Raw genomic sequence first — 19,150 nt, forward strand, 5'->3', positions numbered from 1 at the left:
CCAGAGAAGCCCACATTTTATCTAAAAGCTTGAACGCAAAAGATTTTCCATTTCAATAACTTGACTGTGCTCATTTAACCCCCCAATTTTTTGAAATTGTATCACACAGCACTTAGTGATCCTGAATGTCCAAATGACATTTTTATGGAAAATGTCATGAGCAGAATATGCCAGCTGGCTGCACAATTCTGCCACCAGACAATATCTAAAAGGCTTATTTCTGAAAATAAGTTTTTCAAAAAATTATTATTTTCTTTACTGTAGGAGAAGGGGAAGTTAGGGGCACACAAGTTGGCATTCCGTTGTTGGTTTTGTCCTCTCCATCTCCTGGAAAGGTTGGTTCACAGCCCTAGCTATGAAGAATTCTGCTGTCATCACCACTAAGAGTTTTCAAAGCATACTTGTAATTGCAATAAAAATTCCTATTCACACCTCTTGGAAATACTGGTTCAGGTTGTTCAGCTGTGGATGAGTGAAACAAGTGTGAACTAATGCACCTTCCCTACCAATTCTTTAGCTTGTTACAGACAAGAATAAACTTTTCCTCTAGGAAATGGAAATTCCAGAAGCTCTACACAAATCTGCAGATTCATGATATAATTTGTCCCTGACTATACTGCTTAGTCTTCAGCAGTCTTCTGCCACTGCCAGAGATGAAACCGTGTTTTACAATATACAGGAGAAAGAAAAAGGAGAGGAGGAGCAGCATTCAGCTCCTGACAGACACTCTTTATGACTAGACTACAAAGAAATTGAAACAAAAGACCTGGTAACACTTAATTTCACAAGGTACAGAAGGGGCACCCAGATCACTGTAAATGTAAGAATTATTCAGGCCTTGCCTGCGTCCAAATGACAGTGGAAAGACTTGGGGATAAACACAGAAAGTATCAAAGGAAATACACCTCCAGCACCCTACAACATCATGGTCTTTCCTCACAAGGACAGGGTGGGAGCCTAACATACATTTTAGCCACTCATATGATATATCCCACACTTTCAGGTGGTTAGAGCTCATTTGGGAACCACAGTTCCTAGAGACTGCAGCCATTTATGTACCAGAGTGAATAATCTCTTCACTTGAGTCCTCTGCCAGTGCCGCCGCCTGGTTTGAAAGATGTGTTTTCTCTTGTTTCCCAGGCTGACAGTCCCAGGTAAAGCAGAAGCTGAGACTATCAAGCCAAGATCACTTGCTCTACTGAACTGCTCCTGCTAACCCTGCAGTGTGATATTCCCACAGTAAGATTTGAGGAATGTGATAGAAAAGCCAGTTATGAAACATCCCATCGGATTTAACTGCAACACATCCTAACAGCATGCAGATGTAAATGCAAGGCTCACCCGCATTAACCAAAAACCAGCAGAGAGCTTAACCCCTTCTGAAATAACCGAGCCACCTCAGCAATAAACTGCTGGGTCAGACCCAGAGATGATAGCCAAGTAACTCAATTAAGTGGTACCCACTAAATACTTAAGCTATCAAACTAATTCACAAGAAAATTTTAATGCAATCCTCCGACATTCACACCCATCTACAATGCAAATGGGATGCTAAGCCAATTAATAACCGATAAGGATCTGGTTTCACTACCAGCATTTATAGTTACCGTTTTGCTGCCATTTCTTGTTAGAGTTTTGTACTGAAACAAGGCTAGTAAACACCAAACCAATGGTAGACTCCAACACCACTTCTTTCCCTGTCTGGAGTCCCTAAAATTAGGTGTAGTTGCTGGAGTTCCACCCCCTGTTTTGCATATGTCTTATTCTTCCGTGGCTCTATTCCCATGTGTTTCAGGATACCAGCCATACCTTCTGACTCTTGCATCATCTGGAATTTCCACCTACCCATGGGACTCTGGTGCCTGTCAGCTCTTTCCTGTCCGTGTGCTCCTTAAGTTTAGAATTCATTAAGAAGAATCAAGTCAGGAGATTTGCAAAAACCACAAAGCAGAAGCTTTTATTGATTGAAATTTCCCTGCTTCCTTCCTCAGCGGGAAAATAATCATGTCAACAAGAAAAAAAAATACAACCCAAAAAAAGAAACCAAAAAGTGCTTCTGTTGCAAATACTATTATTCTCATCTCTTTTTATCTCTTCTTGTTGTGCAGAGTTTAAAATGGCAACATTTCCTCTTCCTTTGTTTTCTTGTCAGAGTGCAGCAGCATCAGCCATTAGTTTCCTCTTTAATTTCTGAAGAAAAAACAGATTCATAAGAAAATGTATCTCACATGACACAGAAAATCTTTAATTTTTGCAAATGCTTTGTATTGCAAAACTAGACACACAAAAACAATATTTAAGGCATATGACACCCCTATCAACAAATCCAGAGAAAGGTAATTTTGTTTTCATAATGAAAGTCTGAAAATGGAAATACAAACAGAAGGCTCTCCTTCGTCCTTCCCTATCCCTTCTTGCTCAAGAAGTTCTGCTTTGAAGTAGAAGTGTCTATGCCTCTGGAAACCTCAGAAATAATCTGTCCTGTGTAGCCATTCAGCTCTGACACCTGATATCTTTGCCACCATTTGACTGACCTCTAAGTCCCCGTTTCTAAAAACCAATGGCTCCAAGAACTAGGTATAGGAAAATGGGACCCATCTTGACAGCAGCCCGGGGGTGGAGGAGGTGGGGTGGAAATGTCCCATTCCCATTCATGCCAGTTTTGATCCTTCATTCAGAGAAGCTACTGCTGTCTTGGAACTCCTTCTGTATCCTCCCCTTCACAAAAAAAAAAACCACACAAAAAACCCAAAAAACCCCACAGCTGGCCTTTCAGTTACCAGCAATAGTCTCTCCTTTCTTGCTGCTACTCTCTGCTTCCTCTCTTTCAACAAGCGATGTCAACTCTGGCTCTGTTTGGTGGTTCTGGTATGAACTCTGGCCTGGTGGTGTCACTCCCTTTTGTTTTCCAGTATGTGGCATGGATCCCAGTGCTGTTCCATTGGGCACTCGAAGAAAACACGGTGAGGAGGGCAGGCAAGGTGGCTGAGTGTAGGAAATCTGCTCTGTGAAGTACTGTCCCCCGGCTGTGCTAGAAAACTGCATTCGTGAGTGCAGCTGGTTGGAGAATGGAGCTCCCTGCATGCAGAAATCACTCCAGGGGACAGCTTCGTAAGCAGCAATGCCTGCTGAGAAAAAAGCAACAAAGGACAGGATACGGAAAATACGGAAAAGAGGATTAGAGTCACGTATATGTAAACGACTGTACGCTGTGCTTAAGAGAGCATGCTCAGTACAAATACAGTATTACAGTCAGGCCTAAATGGTTACTGCAATAGAGCAGACATCACACACATATGAAGGTTAACTTTGTTGTTTAAATTGAAGTGTATTTATCCAAAACATAGTTATTAGGAAGAAAAACATAGGAAGTTCATAGCACTGTTAAGAATCTAAAAACCAGGATGACACTTCAGCACAGATGCCGAGTCTACATAATGATATTAGAGACACACACACCTAAGTTGTTTTCCCCCACTCCTATTTTCCAAGTTAGTTCTGCAAAGCATAAGCTGAATGCTGATCCTCACTTTCATTTATAAAAGCTGCAGGAAGCAGGAATGTTTTTTAATTAATATCTATAATTCAACTAAACTGCTTGCTTGCTTCATGCTGAAGTAAGAATTCTGGGTGTGTCTGAACTGACAGGTTGGTTCCCTCCCCATTGCACTGCTGGAACCCCAGGCCCTGCATAACAGCCATAGGATCCCTTCCTTGAACAGAAGAGCCACACGTTGCTGACTGTGCTCCAGACAGAAGTATGGAATAAGAGAACATCAACTCTGCCTCTGCTCCTTCAACAATCCTCCAATTTTATCAATCCTGACAAGGCTTGCAACTTTCCACATCCCTTTTTGCTTGCACGACATGCCCCAAGGCATGCAACACACACTTCTGGCATCATGCTTATAGCATGATCACGGCACCAAACATTAATCTGGTGTGCTGGAACACAGCCCTGTCATTACTTCTGGCACTTCAAACTGAAAAACCACAGAAAGTAACAATTATGCCTTGCAACCAGAGAGGAGAACCAGGCCAAGTGCGCTAGAGAGCACAGGTGCTGCCAACCTATTCTGCAGAATGTTAGCTATGAACAGTGTAAATAAACATGAGCCAGCTTGCACCCATCAGCCTGTGAGTCAGACTTCTCTCCCTGACGAGATCCACGAAACTGGTACAAAAACAGCAGTAGCATTTGTTGCGTGATAAGTCTTTATTCTCTTATAAGAGGAGAGATGTATTTTTTGGACTACAAGCTTAATATAACAAACTTGACAGTCCAAACAAGTAACTGTAATAGTTTATATTTTGGTTGTACTTGGGCTTGAACAACTTGAAAACACAAAGCCCCGACACAAAACAAGGAGATTGACCACCACTTTTACCTAGTTACTTTTGAGAAAATTATGCTGAATTGCTTTAAGTGGTGTTGCAAATTTATGTCAGAGGAAGAAAAAGCTATATCCATACTCTGTTGGCCTCTTTTTTTTTTTTTTTGTGCTACCCTAACATACATAGCATTCTTTCAAAATGGTTTCTGCAGAAGCCCAGCAAAGTTAAAAACCTGTTGTTCTCGCTGTATCCAACTATTCCATTTCCTGTGGCATCTTTTTCACTTTGCACCCTTGACCCACACCCCCTTACACCAAAAGCATGTTAGTTTACACAACAGTACAGCCCTGAAAAAGTTAGCTCTCCATTCCAGACAAAGAACCACCTGACATAGTTACATGGTAACACTCTCTGACATGCAGCCTATCTAGCAATTTTTGATTCAAATTAACCAGTTACTCAGCACTTAAAAAAAAAAGCATACAAGGAAAGTAAAAAAAAATGGGCAGCATACATATATATTTGTGCACATATATGCACATTCCTTCTTTCCATTACAGTTATCAGTAAAATCACAGATCATCCTGAACATTTCAGGGAATTGTTCAGTTACTCCAGAGCAGTGAGACATCAAAATATTTCAGACCTTTACCTGAGTTTTCATTTGGCTCCTGTAACAACAGCTGTCCCTCCATGTGGTTTTGTATGTAGCCTTGTGTGGCTCCTGCTACCCCAGAGGTTACAACTCCACTGTCACCAGGTAAGGCAAGGAAATCTCTGTGGGACTCGGGCAGCATTGTAGGAGCGAGGTGGACACCAGAGGGCACACTGCTGGCCAGGTGACCTGGCAGATGGTGGAACTGGGAGAGCTGGTGCTGTTCAGGATATGGGGGCAGCTGGTAAATTCCACCCTGGCTGCAGTACTGACAGTACGTGGTCTCTAGGTCACCACCTGATTCCAATTGCTCAGGATAATTGCAGGGAACTGGTGAACTCAAGCTGCAGAGAGCAAGGAGAGAGGCAATTCAGAGATCCAAGTAGGACCAGCAGCTACAGCAACCTGTACAATAAACAACTGTTGTATCTTCCCCATGATAGCCACTTCAACCCTGATCTGACTCCAACCCTTCCTCCCAAATGCCAGGCACAGGACAAGGGCAACAGAAACCACTTGAGCCAAGTGCATTCACAGCACAATTCTTTAACAATGTACGTTAGTGGGGATTACATTTCCTTCAGTTCTTCCCACTCTCCAATGCATGCCCCAATGCTTAAAACAGCCTCTCACAAGGATTCCTTTTCACTTTGCTTCCGAACCCCACCTTCACTTGACAGGCATGCAATTCTGAAAGCACTCTGATTAAAAGGTATCATTCTTCTGATAGCAGGTGCCCTGTGCTACTGCACACATGACGTGCTTTTCCCTACTCCATTTAAAGGACATTCTCACTCCCACATCCACCTTTTCACTTATGCTTCGACCTCTTTCCTTGCCCCGTGTCCCACCTTCACCCTCCTCAGTCTGCTCCTGCGGTTGACTTTTTTCCTCTCCCTCAAAGGCAATCCCATCTGTTCCTACCCTTGATTCTGGATGCTGTAATTGAAGGCCTGCCCGGAGCCGTTTTCCTGACTGGACAAGCCGCATTCACTGCTGGGAGTGTCCAGCATCAAGGGAGCAATATGACTGTGGGGGTCAAAGGACAGGCTGCGAGGTAGGCTGGCCCTGCGGATGGGCGGAGGACTGGGAAGACTAAGGGAGCACTCCGTTCTGCTGGAATTCAAGTTGAGCTGTTGTAACACCTTTGTCTGAGCTGCTTCACATGAGGCCACCATTCCAGCCACTGAGGAGACTGTGAATAAAAAGAGAGACTGTCATGCTATGTTGTCATACTGAAAATTAAAAGGAGCTAGCAGAGGAATGACAAGTGGCAGAACAGAAAAGCGAGATGCCAGTGAAAGAGTGGAGGTTAACTTATGGGAAGAAAAGTAAACATGTACCAGCATTGCTGCTGGGAAGCAAAAGGGAATAGTAGCAAGCTCTCTGGAACAGAAGATGATGTTTATTGGTTAAATAAAATTACCTTCATGATTTCAGTCTCTGCATACTGGATTTATTCAGGTCTCAAGAAGGCAGCCAAATGAAGCAAAGTACTTTCTTGGAAAAAAGCCAAGAACAATCCCCCAGCCATCTTCCATCTCTACTGTCCTCTGGGAAGAGTGTGCTGCACAGATTACCCATTTGAAAAATCTAACTGTTGCTTGGAAGAAACAAAAACATGCCTTTAGAGATCTGTTGTCTAGGCCATTTTTTAACCAAATTTTCACTCCTGGTTTGGCCTCTGATGAGTCATGCCAGAAGAAAAAAAAAAAAAATTAAAAAAGCTGAGATGTCAGCTGAAGGGCTTTGGGAAAGAGAAGCTGGGAGATGGAAATGAAACCAACACCATTTCATTGCTGGAATCTTGTTTGGTGACCTGTCTCCTCAGTCACTGCTGGAAAAGGAGAGAGGAAGTTTCCTACAGAACAGCCTCTGTGGAAAGAGGACAATATAGGAAATGAAAAGGTCAGAATCATGTATGGTAGTGATCAGAGTAACAAGTATATACAGAAGTTCAAGAAGCTTGCACATGGTGCAAGAGAACAAGATTCTTTTTTATTATGCCAAAGAGCAAACTATTTCTTGAGAAGTGTAACCATCAGGTGCGCATGATAATTTGAAATGATTTTTCAAGTCTAGCTAGGCCGAACCAGCGCAAGGATGAAGCAGATACGAGACAGTATCACTGACTCTTCAGTTGAAGTTGGTCTACTCCCACACATTGTAAAGCACTCGGGGAAAGCCAGCTGCATGGATAATTTACAGCTGTACTTCACCCTTGCAGGCATACAGAGTAACACCAAACGCACTCCACCAGGTGTGAATCAAAGGCCTTAAATGTAAAACCTAAAGCTGCCACTGCAAGCATAAGCAATCTTTAGAGCATTTTGGAATGCATGACCAGAGCTGATAAGGAGATTCCACTTCAACACCTTGCAGCACCATTTCCAGATTCCCCAGCGTGCTGTGCGATTGCATCTATCTTATCACATCTTCCCACAGCAATTTTTTTTCAGTTCTCTGCAACTATGGAAAGAGGGAGTCATGACGTTTCAATGAAAACTTGAATAGCCCTGATTTTGGGCTCATTTAGAAAACTAGAGCAAGATCTAGAATGACATCTCTAAAGCATTCACGCGCCCAGCCAGTTCTCAGTGGTTTAGTTTTTCTATTTGAACATGTTATTTCTCTGTCAGGCAGCATCTATGATGCACCTGTCACATTCCTGGTTTTTGACACAGCACAGATCCAGTCCCACCGAACAAAGCACTGGTCAAGACAACATTTAGTTTCCTCACAATTCAAAATGGCTTAGCCAGAACTGAAGCTGAAGATCTCTTATGGATTATTTTATTCTTTTTTTTTTTTTTTTTTTTTTACAAAAAAAACACCTTCATTTGCACTGGTTCTCCTTACCATTCTGTCCCAGAATGGAGCGGTTCACACAAACATCATGAAACAGCAGCCATGTGGGGCACCACTTACCTGAAAAAGAGTCTATCCAGATAAAGCTTCAGTTCAATAATGACAGTTGGATTACTATTCTGCAGATGTCCTTAAGTCTTGCTTAGGATGAATACAAGAAGCGTTAACAACATAGCCAAGGAGGTCACTTCTAAACGCACTTTCACACCTACTAAGAATTAAGTTGTGTTTTTTCAAATATTTGCAGCACCAAAGTGCAGATAATCTTTGTGGATCATGGCAACGAGACCCACAGGCAATGAGATCATGAAAACAGCACACTGGGCCTCCAAAGAGCTGGTTTAGCCTTCTCTAAAGTTTCCTCTACTTCTCTGTCCTTTCAAAGACAGACACTGAATTTGTATCTTCCGAATAAAGTCACAAATGCAGTAAGAATAAAAAAATTCCTAGACAAGTAATATCTGCTAAATCTGACACTATATTTAGATGATTCCAGCATCTTGCTCGATGATGAATTCTGATCATTGGCTTGATCATTTTACATTTCTGTTGTTCTTCCTGACATTGACATAGAAAGAGAGATTCAGAAGACTTTCCAGCGAACAAGGGAATGTAACAGGGGAATTTTTGCTTATAATTTCCATTACTTCTGTGTTTTCAGTCCCTGAGACAACCTTGGGAAATTCTGGAGAGCAAATTAATAATATGCAACTTCAGATCTCTGAACCAGTCCTTGCGTACACTTAACTCAAGAATGGCTATTCTAAGTCTTCAGCTACACAGCTGTTCTTCCCCTACTATCGCTGCTTCCTCAACATCCTAGCAGAGTTAAGAGACCCACTCTTTAATGCAAACAGCTTTCAATGAATGGGACAGAGTCTTAAATGAACAAAAACGGAGGTGTATACTTTTGTCAGGATGACTGATTTTCACCAGCCTTGAAGGAAACTAAGGCCTAGTCTAGAGAGGTGTCCATGAGCTTACAACAGGGCAGGTCTCAACTGTGCAACTGTGTTGTAGGAAGCTCCTTTCACTGTTGTTAACAGACCATATCACGCGCACAAGATTTATTACCTGAGTGACACCTATCTGCATCAGAGCTTCTCCTCTTGACATCAGCCATACAGGACTTTCTTAGTCAAGCACTTACTACGTTGACTCCAGAAGGCCTTGGTACAAGGTGCCTGCAACGATTCCAGCAGTTGACTATGCAGCTGTTTGCAGACTGTTTGGGTGGCTGGAGGCCACGATTGTAGCTGTTTAACAAGCCCACCACTATTGGGCACAGTGCAGCTGATGTTTACAGGCTGAGCAACCAGTCTAACCTCAGATGGTCTACTTTCTAGGGCTGTTTTCCCAAGCATCAAATGAAGAGTTCAGCAAAAGGCTCTATTAACTATGAATCTCTACATCATACACTATCCAATCCAGTTTCTTTTAAAGAAACATGCCTGTGTAATTGCAGCATTTACTGGAACATTAAGGGCCATTGCAAAGCTTCTCATAGGTACCTCCTCTTCTTGAAATTATAAGAAAACATGTTTATCTTGTAAATGACATCTTGAAAGTAGACAAAATATTAATCAAACTTAGGAGCAATGGCATTCTTCATTTAACGGACTAAAGATCAGTAAACCAATGTCAGTCTCTAACTGCGCTGCTTTGAGAAGTGTGTCAGTCTGATCCTCTTCTGGATTTTCAGTAGGCCAGAACCTACCACTTGTTTAAAAGTTATGACTCTTGCTTGCCATGTCAGCTACACATCATCAGCTCTCAAGTAATTTGTTCAAAAGCCAGAATCCTATAAGTGAAATCATTAGAGCTTGTAATTTCTTTACCGTTCTTTGACAGATCATATCCAACTTTGTCCAACTGCTCCGAAGATTGCCATTACAATCCCATCTCTGCCACTGAATGATCGTTGCTATTTATGGAAGAGCTACAAGCACAGCCTGGGCTCCTGACATGTTCTCAGCAAGACAGCCGCATGAAATAAAGTATTTCCTGCAAAAGCAGCATTGGGGCAGAAAAACCTCCTCCCACAAACCAGAAGCATAGAAAGTAACTTTACTTTCTAAACAGTCAACTCTGAAGAAAACATAGGCCAATATTTTAAGTCAACGTATATATATAGTCAATGATATATAGATCCATAAGAACCTCAGAAAAACAAGAAAAACTTCAAATAACTGTAAATGTCAAAAAAAACTCCATTAATTTAAAGCACGCTATCTCTCTAGCAAAATTAGTAAAAAACCAATACTAAGATCAAAGCAACCTCAAGACTGAAATTTTTGAATTCAAGAAGGCTCTTACGGCAAGTAGTGTGGCTAATACCAAAATCAGAAGCCGTAACTGCCAGCAAGGTAGAATACATCTCAAATACAATTTGCTGGCATTTTTCACAAGCTTGTTTGGAGAACAGTGCAAAACAATGGGACTTTAAAAAAAAAAAAACAACAAACAAACATAAACCAACAGTCAGAAGTACTGGCTAGAGCAAGGAAAAACAATAGAAAAGGCAGCACTGAACACTCTCCAAAGGTATCAGGTAACAGACTGTACTGTTCTCATGCACTTAAGTAATATCTTTGTCCTGCTGAAAGCGGTTAAACACACTGCTACCAAGGAAAGCACCTGAATAGCCACTCCATTAGGCCACGATCTTTGTGTACTACTACACCATTATGCACAGGTCACAAATTATTTTGCTGAAACTTGCCATGAGCTGTTTCCACAGGGCCACGTCTACTAAGCAACTATTTTTGCCTTGTAAATTGATTACTTTTTTCATTAATTTGTTCCCTCTTTTGCTTCTGTTAGTTTGGATTTTATCCTATCCAAGTTTTATCTTCTTCACTTTCTGAAATATTCTAATAAACAGGTGAAGCCTGGATGGCCCTATTTATTGGCAAGCTTTCTTTCTGAACAAGGAGGCTGAGTGAATTCAAAAGTCACGTTGTGTGTCTTTTCCCGTTTCATTTTCTGCTTTCATTATTAAAGAAAAGTCTGCCTGTGAAATGCTAGATAACAAAAAAAAGCAAGTTTCATTCCCTATTGCTGTGTTATCCTGCATCTAGTAAGTGGGACTGAAGCTTTTTGTGTGATTGTGCCACACAGATCTCTTCTGTGAGGACTCTACACCCAGCAAGTCTTCCCTCAGCACAGCAGGAACACTAACATAGGTCTCTATGCTGCCCAGGCACCGGTTCTCCCGTGACTTGTAGGAATATAATTTTTAAGACTCCGACCATCCGTCAAGTTTGATTAAACAGATTTAGAGGGTAGGGTACGTTTCATAAACAAAGACAGCCTGTGGCTCACTACACACACCATATTCCTCTCTTCCATCAGGCAACCAGATTAAAAACCAATCACCAAACCTCACAGTTTCCATGCATTAATAAAGCATGCCTCTTTTCTGAAAAGTAATTTAGAAAAGGTACTTTTTTTTCCAAATAGATCTGTATCTGGAAAGTATTCACCAGCCTTAGATGACACAAATAGATTTCATTACTTCTTGCCCAGCACGATTTTAAAGAAAACAAGAGGAACCTTGCTCCCTTACAGGGATCTAGTAGAATGAAGTACTTTCTCATCTTCACACATCAAGATACAGGGGTATCTTCACAATGAAGATACAAGGGTTTCAGACAAAGGAAGCATGCGTTTCATGAAAGCTAGATGCATACACAGTACATGCAATAGGTGGCAGTCAGCAGCAAGTTCAAAGGACTCAAGGAGTAAAAACCCAGCTATCTTTATGACTCATTTTCTCACATACCCAGTCCTCCCTCAGGGACATTCACGTGCCCTTTTTCTTCCTTACACATTGCACCAAGAATTCAGATGGGACATTTCTTCCCTATCAGAAAGGCTGCTTGTGCTTTCCACATGGGGAACTGCATCCCAGTGTGCAGATTCCCCAGAAAGAAATTGCTCAATACAGATACGTGACAAGATCACATCCCTGAATTAAACTATTTTCTAACAGACATATTTTCTCTTAACTAAATAGCATGCCTGCAGATGTACTTTAGGAACAGAGAGACTTCTGAATACAAGTGTAGAAATATGAGGATATTTGGTTTGTTTCCTTTAAATGAATTATTTTGCAAATCTTGGTCTTTATCTAATTAAATACAGGACTGAACAGACTGCACTACACTTCATCATTCTGGAAAGCAGTGAATTATTCAAGCACTTTGACCATATTTACTCTGCTGCAAGAAGCGGAAAAACTGGAACTAACTGAATTACAGTCATATGGGTTAAACGGCTCATAGGATTGACAAAAGTAGTCCTTGCCTTGAGACTATGAGGCAAATTTAAAGGACAGAAGTGCTAAATTACAGCATCAAGAAAGTATCTCAATTAAGTACTTTTAGCATATATATCTATTTGTTAGTATTCTAAGCTTATTGATACAATATTACAGTTGCTTAATACAGTGCCAAAATACTTTTTAAGGTACCAGCACTATTAAAAATACATTAAAATCTTTGAGTCATTACTAGAAAATTACTTGTACAGAACTGCCCTTAATACCGATAACCCTGTATATTTAAAAAACAATGAAGAGGCAGAAATAATGGCATGAAACTCAAAAGAATGATTTACACAGGGCAGCAGGAAAATACACACAACTACTACATATCAGCACATCTACTGCTTAGGATATCTGTCTCTAAGGAAGTGGTGAAGTCCTCATCAGTCTGGAAATATTTTCAAGTTGTGCCAACTTGGAAACATAAACAGATATAGGAAATGCTTTAGGGAACACTCCTGACTAGGGAATGCTCCAGTACTCCACACATGAATACACAATTGAACAAATCCTCTCTGGTTGCCGTCAATGTCAATCTTTAAAATCTAAATGCAGCTCAGGTAGCAAACTGGTCAAACAGCACACCCCACTGACTTCCAACAACACTGCAACAGCAATTAACCCGTATGCTTAAGACAACTAGACTCACTCCCTGAAGGTCTTGCACAAAATGGAAAATTGCGCTGGCTGGAGAAGTCAAGGAACCTCCTCTGGGGAATGAAAGGTATGGAGTACCTGAAGGAGGCTCACACAGCTCATTTGACTACAGGTTGTAGCCAGAACGTTACAGTCTAAACCAAAATATGGGATGTATGTATCTGCCATGAAGAACATAATAACCACAGTAATACCTTCATCATCATTCACAGCAGCAGTACTAGTGTCAAACAGCTATTAGGGAAGAATGCTCCGATCATGTATCCTTACAAAGTCACATTCAGAATTCCTTGCTGGCTTGTCCTAAAACACGAATAACGACTGCAAATTTGGCTCTTACCGTTAGCATGGAGGCACCACCGTGCTGATACACAACTGAAAGATACTCAATTAGCAAAGAGCTGTTAAACCTGGTGTCATTTTTGGACTGATGGCATAGGCCTCTCCCATGACCTTCCCTAAAGCGTGCAGGTACATACCAGGACCACCAGCTAATGCTGCAGCTACGCAAAACACTTGTGCTGATAGGGGTCTCACCTGAGGAGGAGGCAAGTGGTGCAGGATGTCCACTGAGCAGGCTGGAGTAGTTCCCAGCTGTAGTGTCTACATCTAGCATGGCAGGCTGGTCATGAGCAATGTCAGGCAACGGAGGCATGGGCAGAAGAGGTGCCCTGGAGGTATACATAAAGGGTATGAGCATGGACCAGAGGACAAGACGTTACAATAAAGTATATACATTCTTCTAACTACCCTAGAATGAGCAAATCCTAGAACACTAGCAGGTGGAAAGGAAAAGTGTCGGCCAACTTATGAGTGCAAGGAGAAACAGCACAAGGGACACCGTACAGTCTTTGGGGAAGTAACCCCAGGTCACTAGTGCGGGAAGGACAGGCAGCAGGGACAGTGCAATGAGATCATTCAGGCAGTCTCCAAACTTCCACTTGATTGCAATCTTTTCATTCTTTTTTCCTCACAGGAAGACTCTTGCTCCAGATTGCCAGAAATACCTCCTTGTGGAGGCCTTCCTTCCCTCCCTCTCCCTGGAAAGACCATCTATCCTCTCACATACCCGCTTCCCACACCCTCCAATGAATGTCCCCTGCAGACCTATGAAAGGTGCTAGCTTGTATTTCTTCAATGAAGCTCACGACTTTGTAAGATTAATCTAAACTAAGCAAGCAGCGTTTCCATTGCCAAGTGAAAATCCATGGAAATGGAAAATGATGGTGGGAGAAGGACTGGAATAGAATTCCCAAGTGCACATAAAGTGCCTGGCCAACACATTCACAGAAACTAGAAATGAATGGGTGATTCCACACACCTTTCTATCTCATCTCTTGCTTTCTCTACACAGCCAGAGCGATTTCAAGTTTTATTTCAAAACAGTGCTATACAGGTCAAGCAAAAACCCTTTTAAGAGGGTCCACTACGTTTTGCCCAGAAATCCAACAGGCTACCAATGTTCAAATCAGTGGTCAGCTCTCCATAGCTTAAACATAAAGAGGAAATGACAAAGGAAAATGTTTAATTCATCGACATCTATTGTGGAGAAATGAGAAAACAGAGTAAGTCCCTCACCCACAACCATCTGACCCAAAGGTGACTGAGAGAGTTGATGATGTTGGGTATTTTTTGTTGCCTTTCACACTCAACTTCACAGATTTCCGCCACTTTGCCCTGCGATTCTGAAACCAGACCTGATAAATGAGAGAAAGGATGCATTCAGAAAGGAAGCCATCTACATACGGGGACACAGGCAACAAATCAGCAATGACTCCCTCCACATATCACCAGGCGAAGCCAGAAACATTTCTTTCAGAGAATCTGCAAGATTAATTGCAAACAGAGACAAGATACCAGCAGAAAGATAACCCCAAACACGTTTCCTTTGTTAGCCATGATCTTCCAGATAAAAGAGATTAACTTCAGCCTCCTTAGCCTCTATTGCCTACCCATTACGTGTCTCCTCTTAGGAAACGGAAAGAGATGGAGCACACAACCACAGACTCCACTGACATTTTGAGTGGGGTAGCTGGTTGTGCCATGTCTATCCCTGTAAGCTCTCTTCCTTCTCTTGTCACCAGTGGCAGGTACAGTCTCTTTCCTGTTACTCATGAGCTCCTCTTTCCTTCCTACTCAAGCTCTTCCTCCCTGTTCCAGTCCCTCTCTTTATTTTCTCTCTCCATTTTCTGCACAGAACCCATTGTCAGCACTGTTACCTACACAGGCATTACCATGATACGTTGCGGTGTTACACCAACCACAGCCGCGATCTCCCTCCTCTTCTCGTTGTCGGGATAGTGGTCTTCCTGGAACATCTTCTCCAACTCTTCTAGCTGCTCTAGAAATGATGCATTGTTCAAAGAGAGAGAGAGGTGGGGAGCGCGTGGTAAGAAAACAGAACAAAGCAAAAACCAAACAAAAGAAACGAGACAGGCAAAACAGAACATCTTTTACTGTACTTAGAAATACATGAACAACAGAAAAGTTATTTTTTTTTAAAGCCACAAAAATAATAAAAAAAATCTTCTTCCACAGTAAAACAAAGAGCATTGCTAGTGATGCTTCAAACATAAGGCATCCAGCAACCTTTATTTTAAGAAGTGTTCACACATCTAACAGCATAGAATGCACTGCAATACCAGTTAGAGCAGTTCAGCTGTTCACCTGCTGTGCCTTCAGTATGGTGAAGGAAACATCAGCACCATTGGCACTACAAGTGTCACTGTGTGCCAGTGGGTTTCCCAGTATCTACCTGCGCTATATAAGGTGCGTGGCTTCTTCCTGACCGGTGGCAGAATTCCTGGATTCTCAAATAACTCTTTCTTTCCTTTGGTCCCATCATGGCTACTTCCACATGCCAGAGCTGAAGACACCTTGTAGGACTGCTGAGTTGCAGGGTTGGCTGAAGCACATCTGGATGATTGGCGAGTAGCTGGGCTGCTCACACGCTGCCTGCAGAGGTCTCCAGGCATTCCACTAGATGCTTTCTCAGCCCACATTCCACTTCCGTCATTACTTTTTTTCTTCTTTGCCTCCTTTTCAATCCCATCCGAGTAACAGCTCTCACACTGCTCACGTGCCGCTGACTGACCTGTGGGCTCCGGTACAAATCCAACCACAGGAAGTGGGGACACAGCCTTCATGTCACTGAGGGAATTTGACAGCCGCCCACACACAGAGGCAAGATCAAGCTGGCTGTCAAGTGCCACCGAGTCTTGGGGAGTTGACCCAGTTGCCTGCAGGGTGCAGTATCTTCCATCTTCCACCACCTTCTTTACAGATCTGATCCTATCTTCTGTTCCCAAGGTATGCTCAACTCCCTCCTTTACAGTTGTGCTTTGGAATGCAGATGGTACAGGGAGCAGTGTGCTTTGTCCAGCGGCAGCATCAGCTTCTACCACAAACTGCTCAGTTTTCAGTGATGTTTCCTCCTTCCCGTCCTTGCACTCTACAAGGAAAAAATGAAAAACACCACACCTTCACCCCACATGCACATTGTCTAAGCAGATGTGCCTGGATGGCCTGAGAAAAGGGGTGTGTCTGGATAAACAGTTTCAATTATGTGAGAAGGAAAACACTACACAATAAAACCCAACAGTGAAAAGAACAAGAGAGTTCAAAATTAAGACTGTTACCAGGACATAGTGCTGCTAGGAAAGCAACAGGGAATGTGATATGGAGATATTCAAATATCTGAGATGAGAAAAGCTTCATTTTGAGAGTGAAGATGCCTGCAACAACAACCAACTGTAAACTACAGGAAGAGTTAATTCCAGACATGAGTATAAAGGGAAGGCTGCATGGCAGAACAGCACTGGGGATAACAAAGGTCTTTGGAATAAGGAACAGAACAAATGACTGACTTATCAAGACATTAAGCGTCACCTTAGTAAAATGATCAAAAGAAAAATACAAGCAAAATTCAGGTCTACTCTGTCAGCAGTGATTATTTGATGAAATAGATCACTTCTATAGGTTTCTGTTTCTATCATACTAAAGTTGACCAAGCAAAAAAAAACAATTAACTGTATAAACTTTTAGTTAAACTGTCATACATTAGTTTTCTGCGGCTTCAGCCGCAACACTTATGATTTACAGACTTACAAGACAGGGAATGAAATAGCTGGCTGAGGACAAAAATAGGTGGAGAGGTCTGACCAAGTTTAACAAAAAGCACAAAGTGCATTAAGAGACACTGAATAGTATAAGACAGCTCAGAAAGAACACAACAAGAAAAACAACTAAGATAAGCAACAATAATAAAGCTGCATTATACTTTCCCAGCTGGCACATACATTTCCAAAAGAAGAAAACCCACCGATTGTCTCAGAATGTCTGAGTCTGTGTGATTTCTGCTACATTAAAAAAAAAAAATACACACAAAAAAGGATAGAAAGTAGAGTAACAGAACCAAAACCATGTATCTACCTCTGTCTGAAAAGAGGTAAGTTTGAACAGACTGTTGGCAGCATTTCAGTTCTATGTGCCTACAGAGAAATGTGTCTGTTTAATTTTTTGGGAAAAAGATTGAAAATAATTTCATTTCATTCTGTCCTACTTTTTAAATATATATTAGCACAATACCAAAATAAAGGACTTGCTTTCTCTCCCAGTGTTTCTCCTCAAACATTAGTTAATCGAGAAGGAAGCCCACACTGCCAGTCAGATGGAGGAGTTGATGGACGTACGAGGGGACGCCAGGCTGCTTCCAAGAGCTTCCAATTTGCTTTTTACACAATAAAGAGAACTGAATTAGCTGCAGGGGGAAGAGACGGAAGCAGGAAACTACGCAACTATAATAATTTGATCTTGTTAAACATCAACAGCTTCCACTGCTGTTAAATGAGATGAAATAACCAGATGGGGAGGGTCAAGAACTGAGCAAGGCAGAAGCTGGCTAGGTTCTATATAATTCCTTTTTCCACCATCCTCCTCACTGCCTCCGAGCTTGTCTCGCTCATTATGTGAAAAATCCAACATTTTCACTTGTCATTCATTTTGTCACCCAACACCTGCCTCAAATCAGGAATAGCATTTTCATCTTAATGCTTTGATTTGAGAAGGCTTTTTAGTTATTTTTTTGCAAACACTAGTAAGTGTTTATATCACAAACCGTGTATGTACCTTGTATCTGCGGCAGAGAGACTAACAACTGGGAGTTTTATATCACCTACAGCAATATTCTTCCCGAGAGAAAATAAATTCCTGTCTCTAGTTCTAAAACACTGAGCGAAGGCCTGACAGCAACATAGGATTGCCAAAGAAATTACCTGAAATGAAAATAAAGTTTGGAGAGAAAGACAGACCTTCAGGGTAACAAATGGGGAGTTATCAAACCACTTCTTTCTCCCGTCATTCATATAACAAGAGACCAGACTGAACATCAATACGTCCCACTTTTAAGTAAATATAACCTTAAACAGAAGGGATTTTAACTGACTAGGAACATCACAATCTAGAACACCTGAGCTGTGGAAGGTGCTTGAAAACAAAGCAGTCCTCTTTTTTCTCACAACCACCACCTCAGACTTGGAACAAGGGAACCACTTGCACAGTGACAGCAAGATTTTTAAGGTTGTGTTGAGCATTCGGTACAAAACAACCTGAACACGCATACACAGAAACATCAGCTTCACCCGGTCCGCCACGAGAGCTCAGACAAGGAGGAGGAAAACCGGGCTGTACGTGGAGGCGGTAAAGCGTCAGCAGCCCAGAAACCCACCGGCAGCAGGAACCCCTCGGCGCCATGCGAAGGGCTGACCACCTGCCACCCTGCCAGGCGCCTGTTTGTACAAGCCAGGTGACACGAGGGCCACAGGCACCGGAGCGAGCGCCAGCCCATTGCCCCAACCCCCGGCCCTGCACCCCGCACAAAATGGCGGCCTCCCGCCAGGGCACGGCGGGGCCCGGCGCCGCGCCACGAGGGGAGGCAGCGCCTAATGGCTGCCGGCCCTCGCCGCCACTGCGGGCCCGCCGTGCAGGTGACAGTCAAGAGGAGACGACAGAGTCGTTACCCTGCTGCTCATCACGCTCACTGCCGGGTGCCTCCCCACGGTCGTTAATGAGAGCCGGCCCCGCCGCCCGGCCCTTACCCAGCCGTTCGGGCGCCCGCTCCTCCTCCGCGCCCGCCCCGTCCATGCCGGCTCGGCGGAAGCGCCCCCGCGCTGGCCCCGTTAATGCCGCGCCCAGCGGCGGGGTGCGCGCCGAGTGCGGCCGCCGGCTCATCAAGGCCACCTGGGCCGCTGGTGGCTGGTGGGGGCGAGAGCGGGGCCCTGGCTACCTGCCCTCAGCCACCCGGGCGGGCA

At 42.9% G+C, this 19,150-nt stretch overlaps 1 protein-coding gene across 1 annotated transcript; it reads right to left on the bottom strand.

Annotated features, from left to right (window-relative positions):
* Window positions 1–1,930: 1,930 nt before the first annotated feature.
* On the bottom strand, window positions 1,931–19,003 carry NOBOX (NOBOX oogenesis homeobox). Its single transcript, XM_040596075.1, has 9 exons — window positions 18,938–19,003; window positions 15,598–16,293; window positions 15,077–15,183; window positions 14,421–14,539; window positions 13,380–13,513; window positions 5,915–6,185; window positions 4,988–5,334; window positions 2,781–3,128; window positions 1,931–2,190 (listed from the first exon to the last, which is right to left on the bottom strand). Exons 1-9 carry the CDS (start codon window positions 18,981–18,983, stop codon window positions 2,165–2,167), a joined length of 2,094 nt encoding a protein of 697 aa, XP_040452009.1. The 5' UTR covers window positions 18,984–19,003; the 3' UTR covers window positions 1,931–2,164.
* Window positions 19,004–19,150: the final 147 nt, after the last annotated feature.

Source organism: Falco naumanni, chromosome 5 (genome assembly GCF_017639655.2).
Source record: "Falco naumanni isolate bFalNau1 chromosome 5, bFalNau1.pat, whole genome shotgun sequence".
NCBI lineage: Eukaryota > Metazoa > Chordata > Aves > Falconiformes > Falconidae > Falco > Falco naumanni.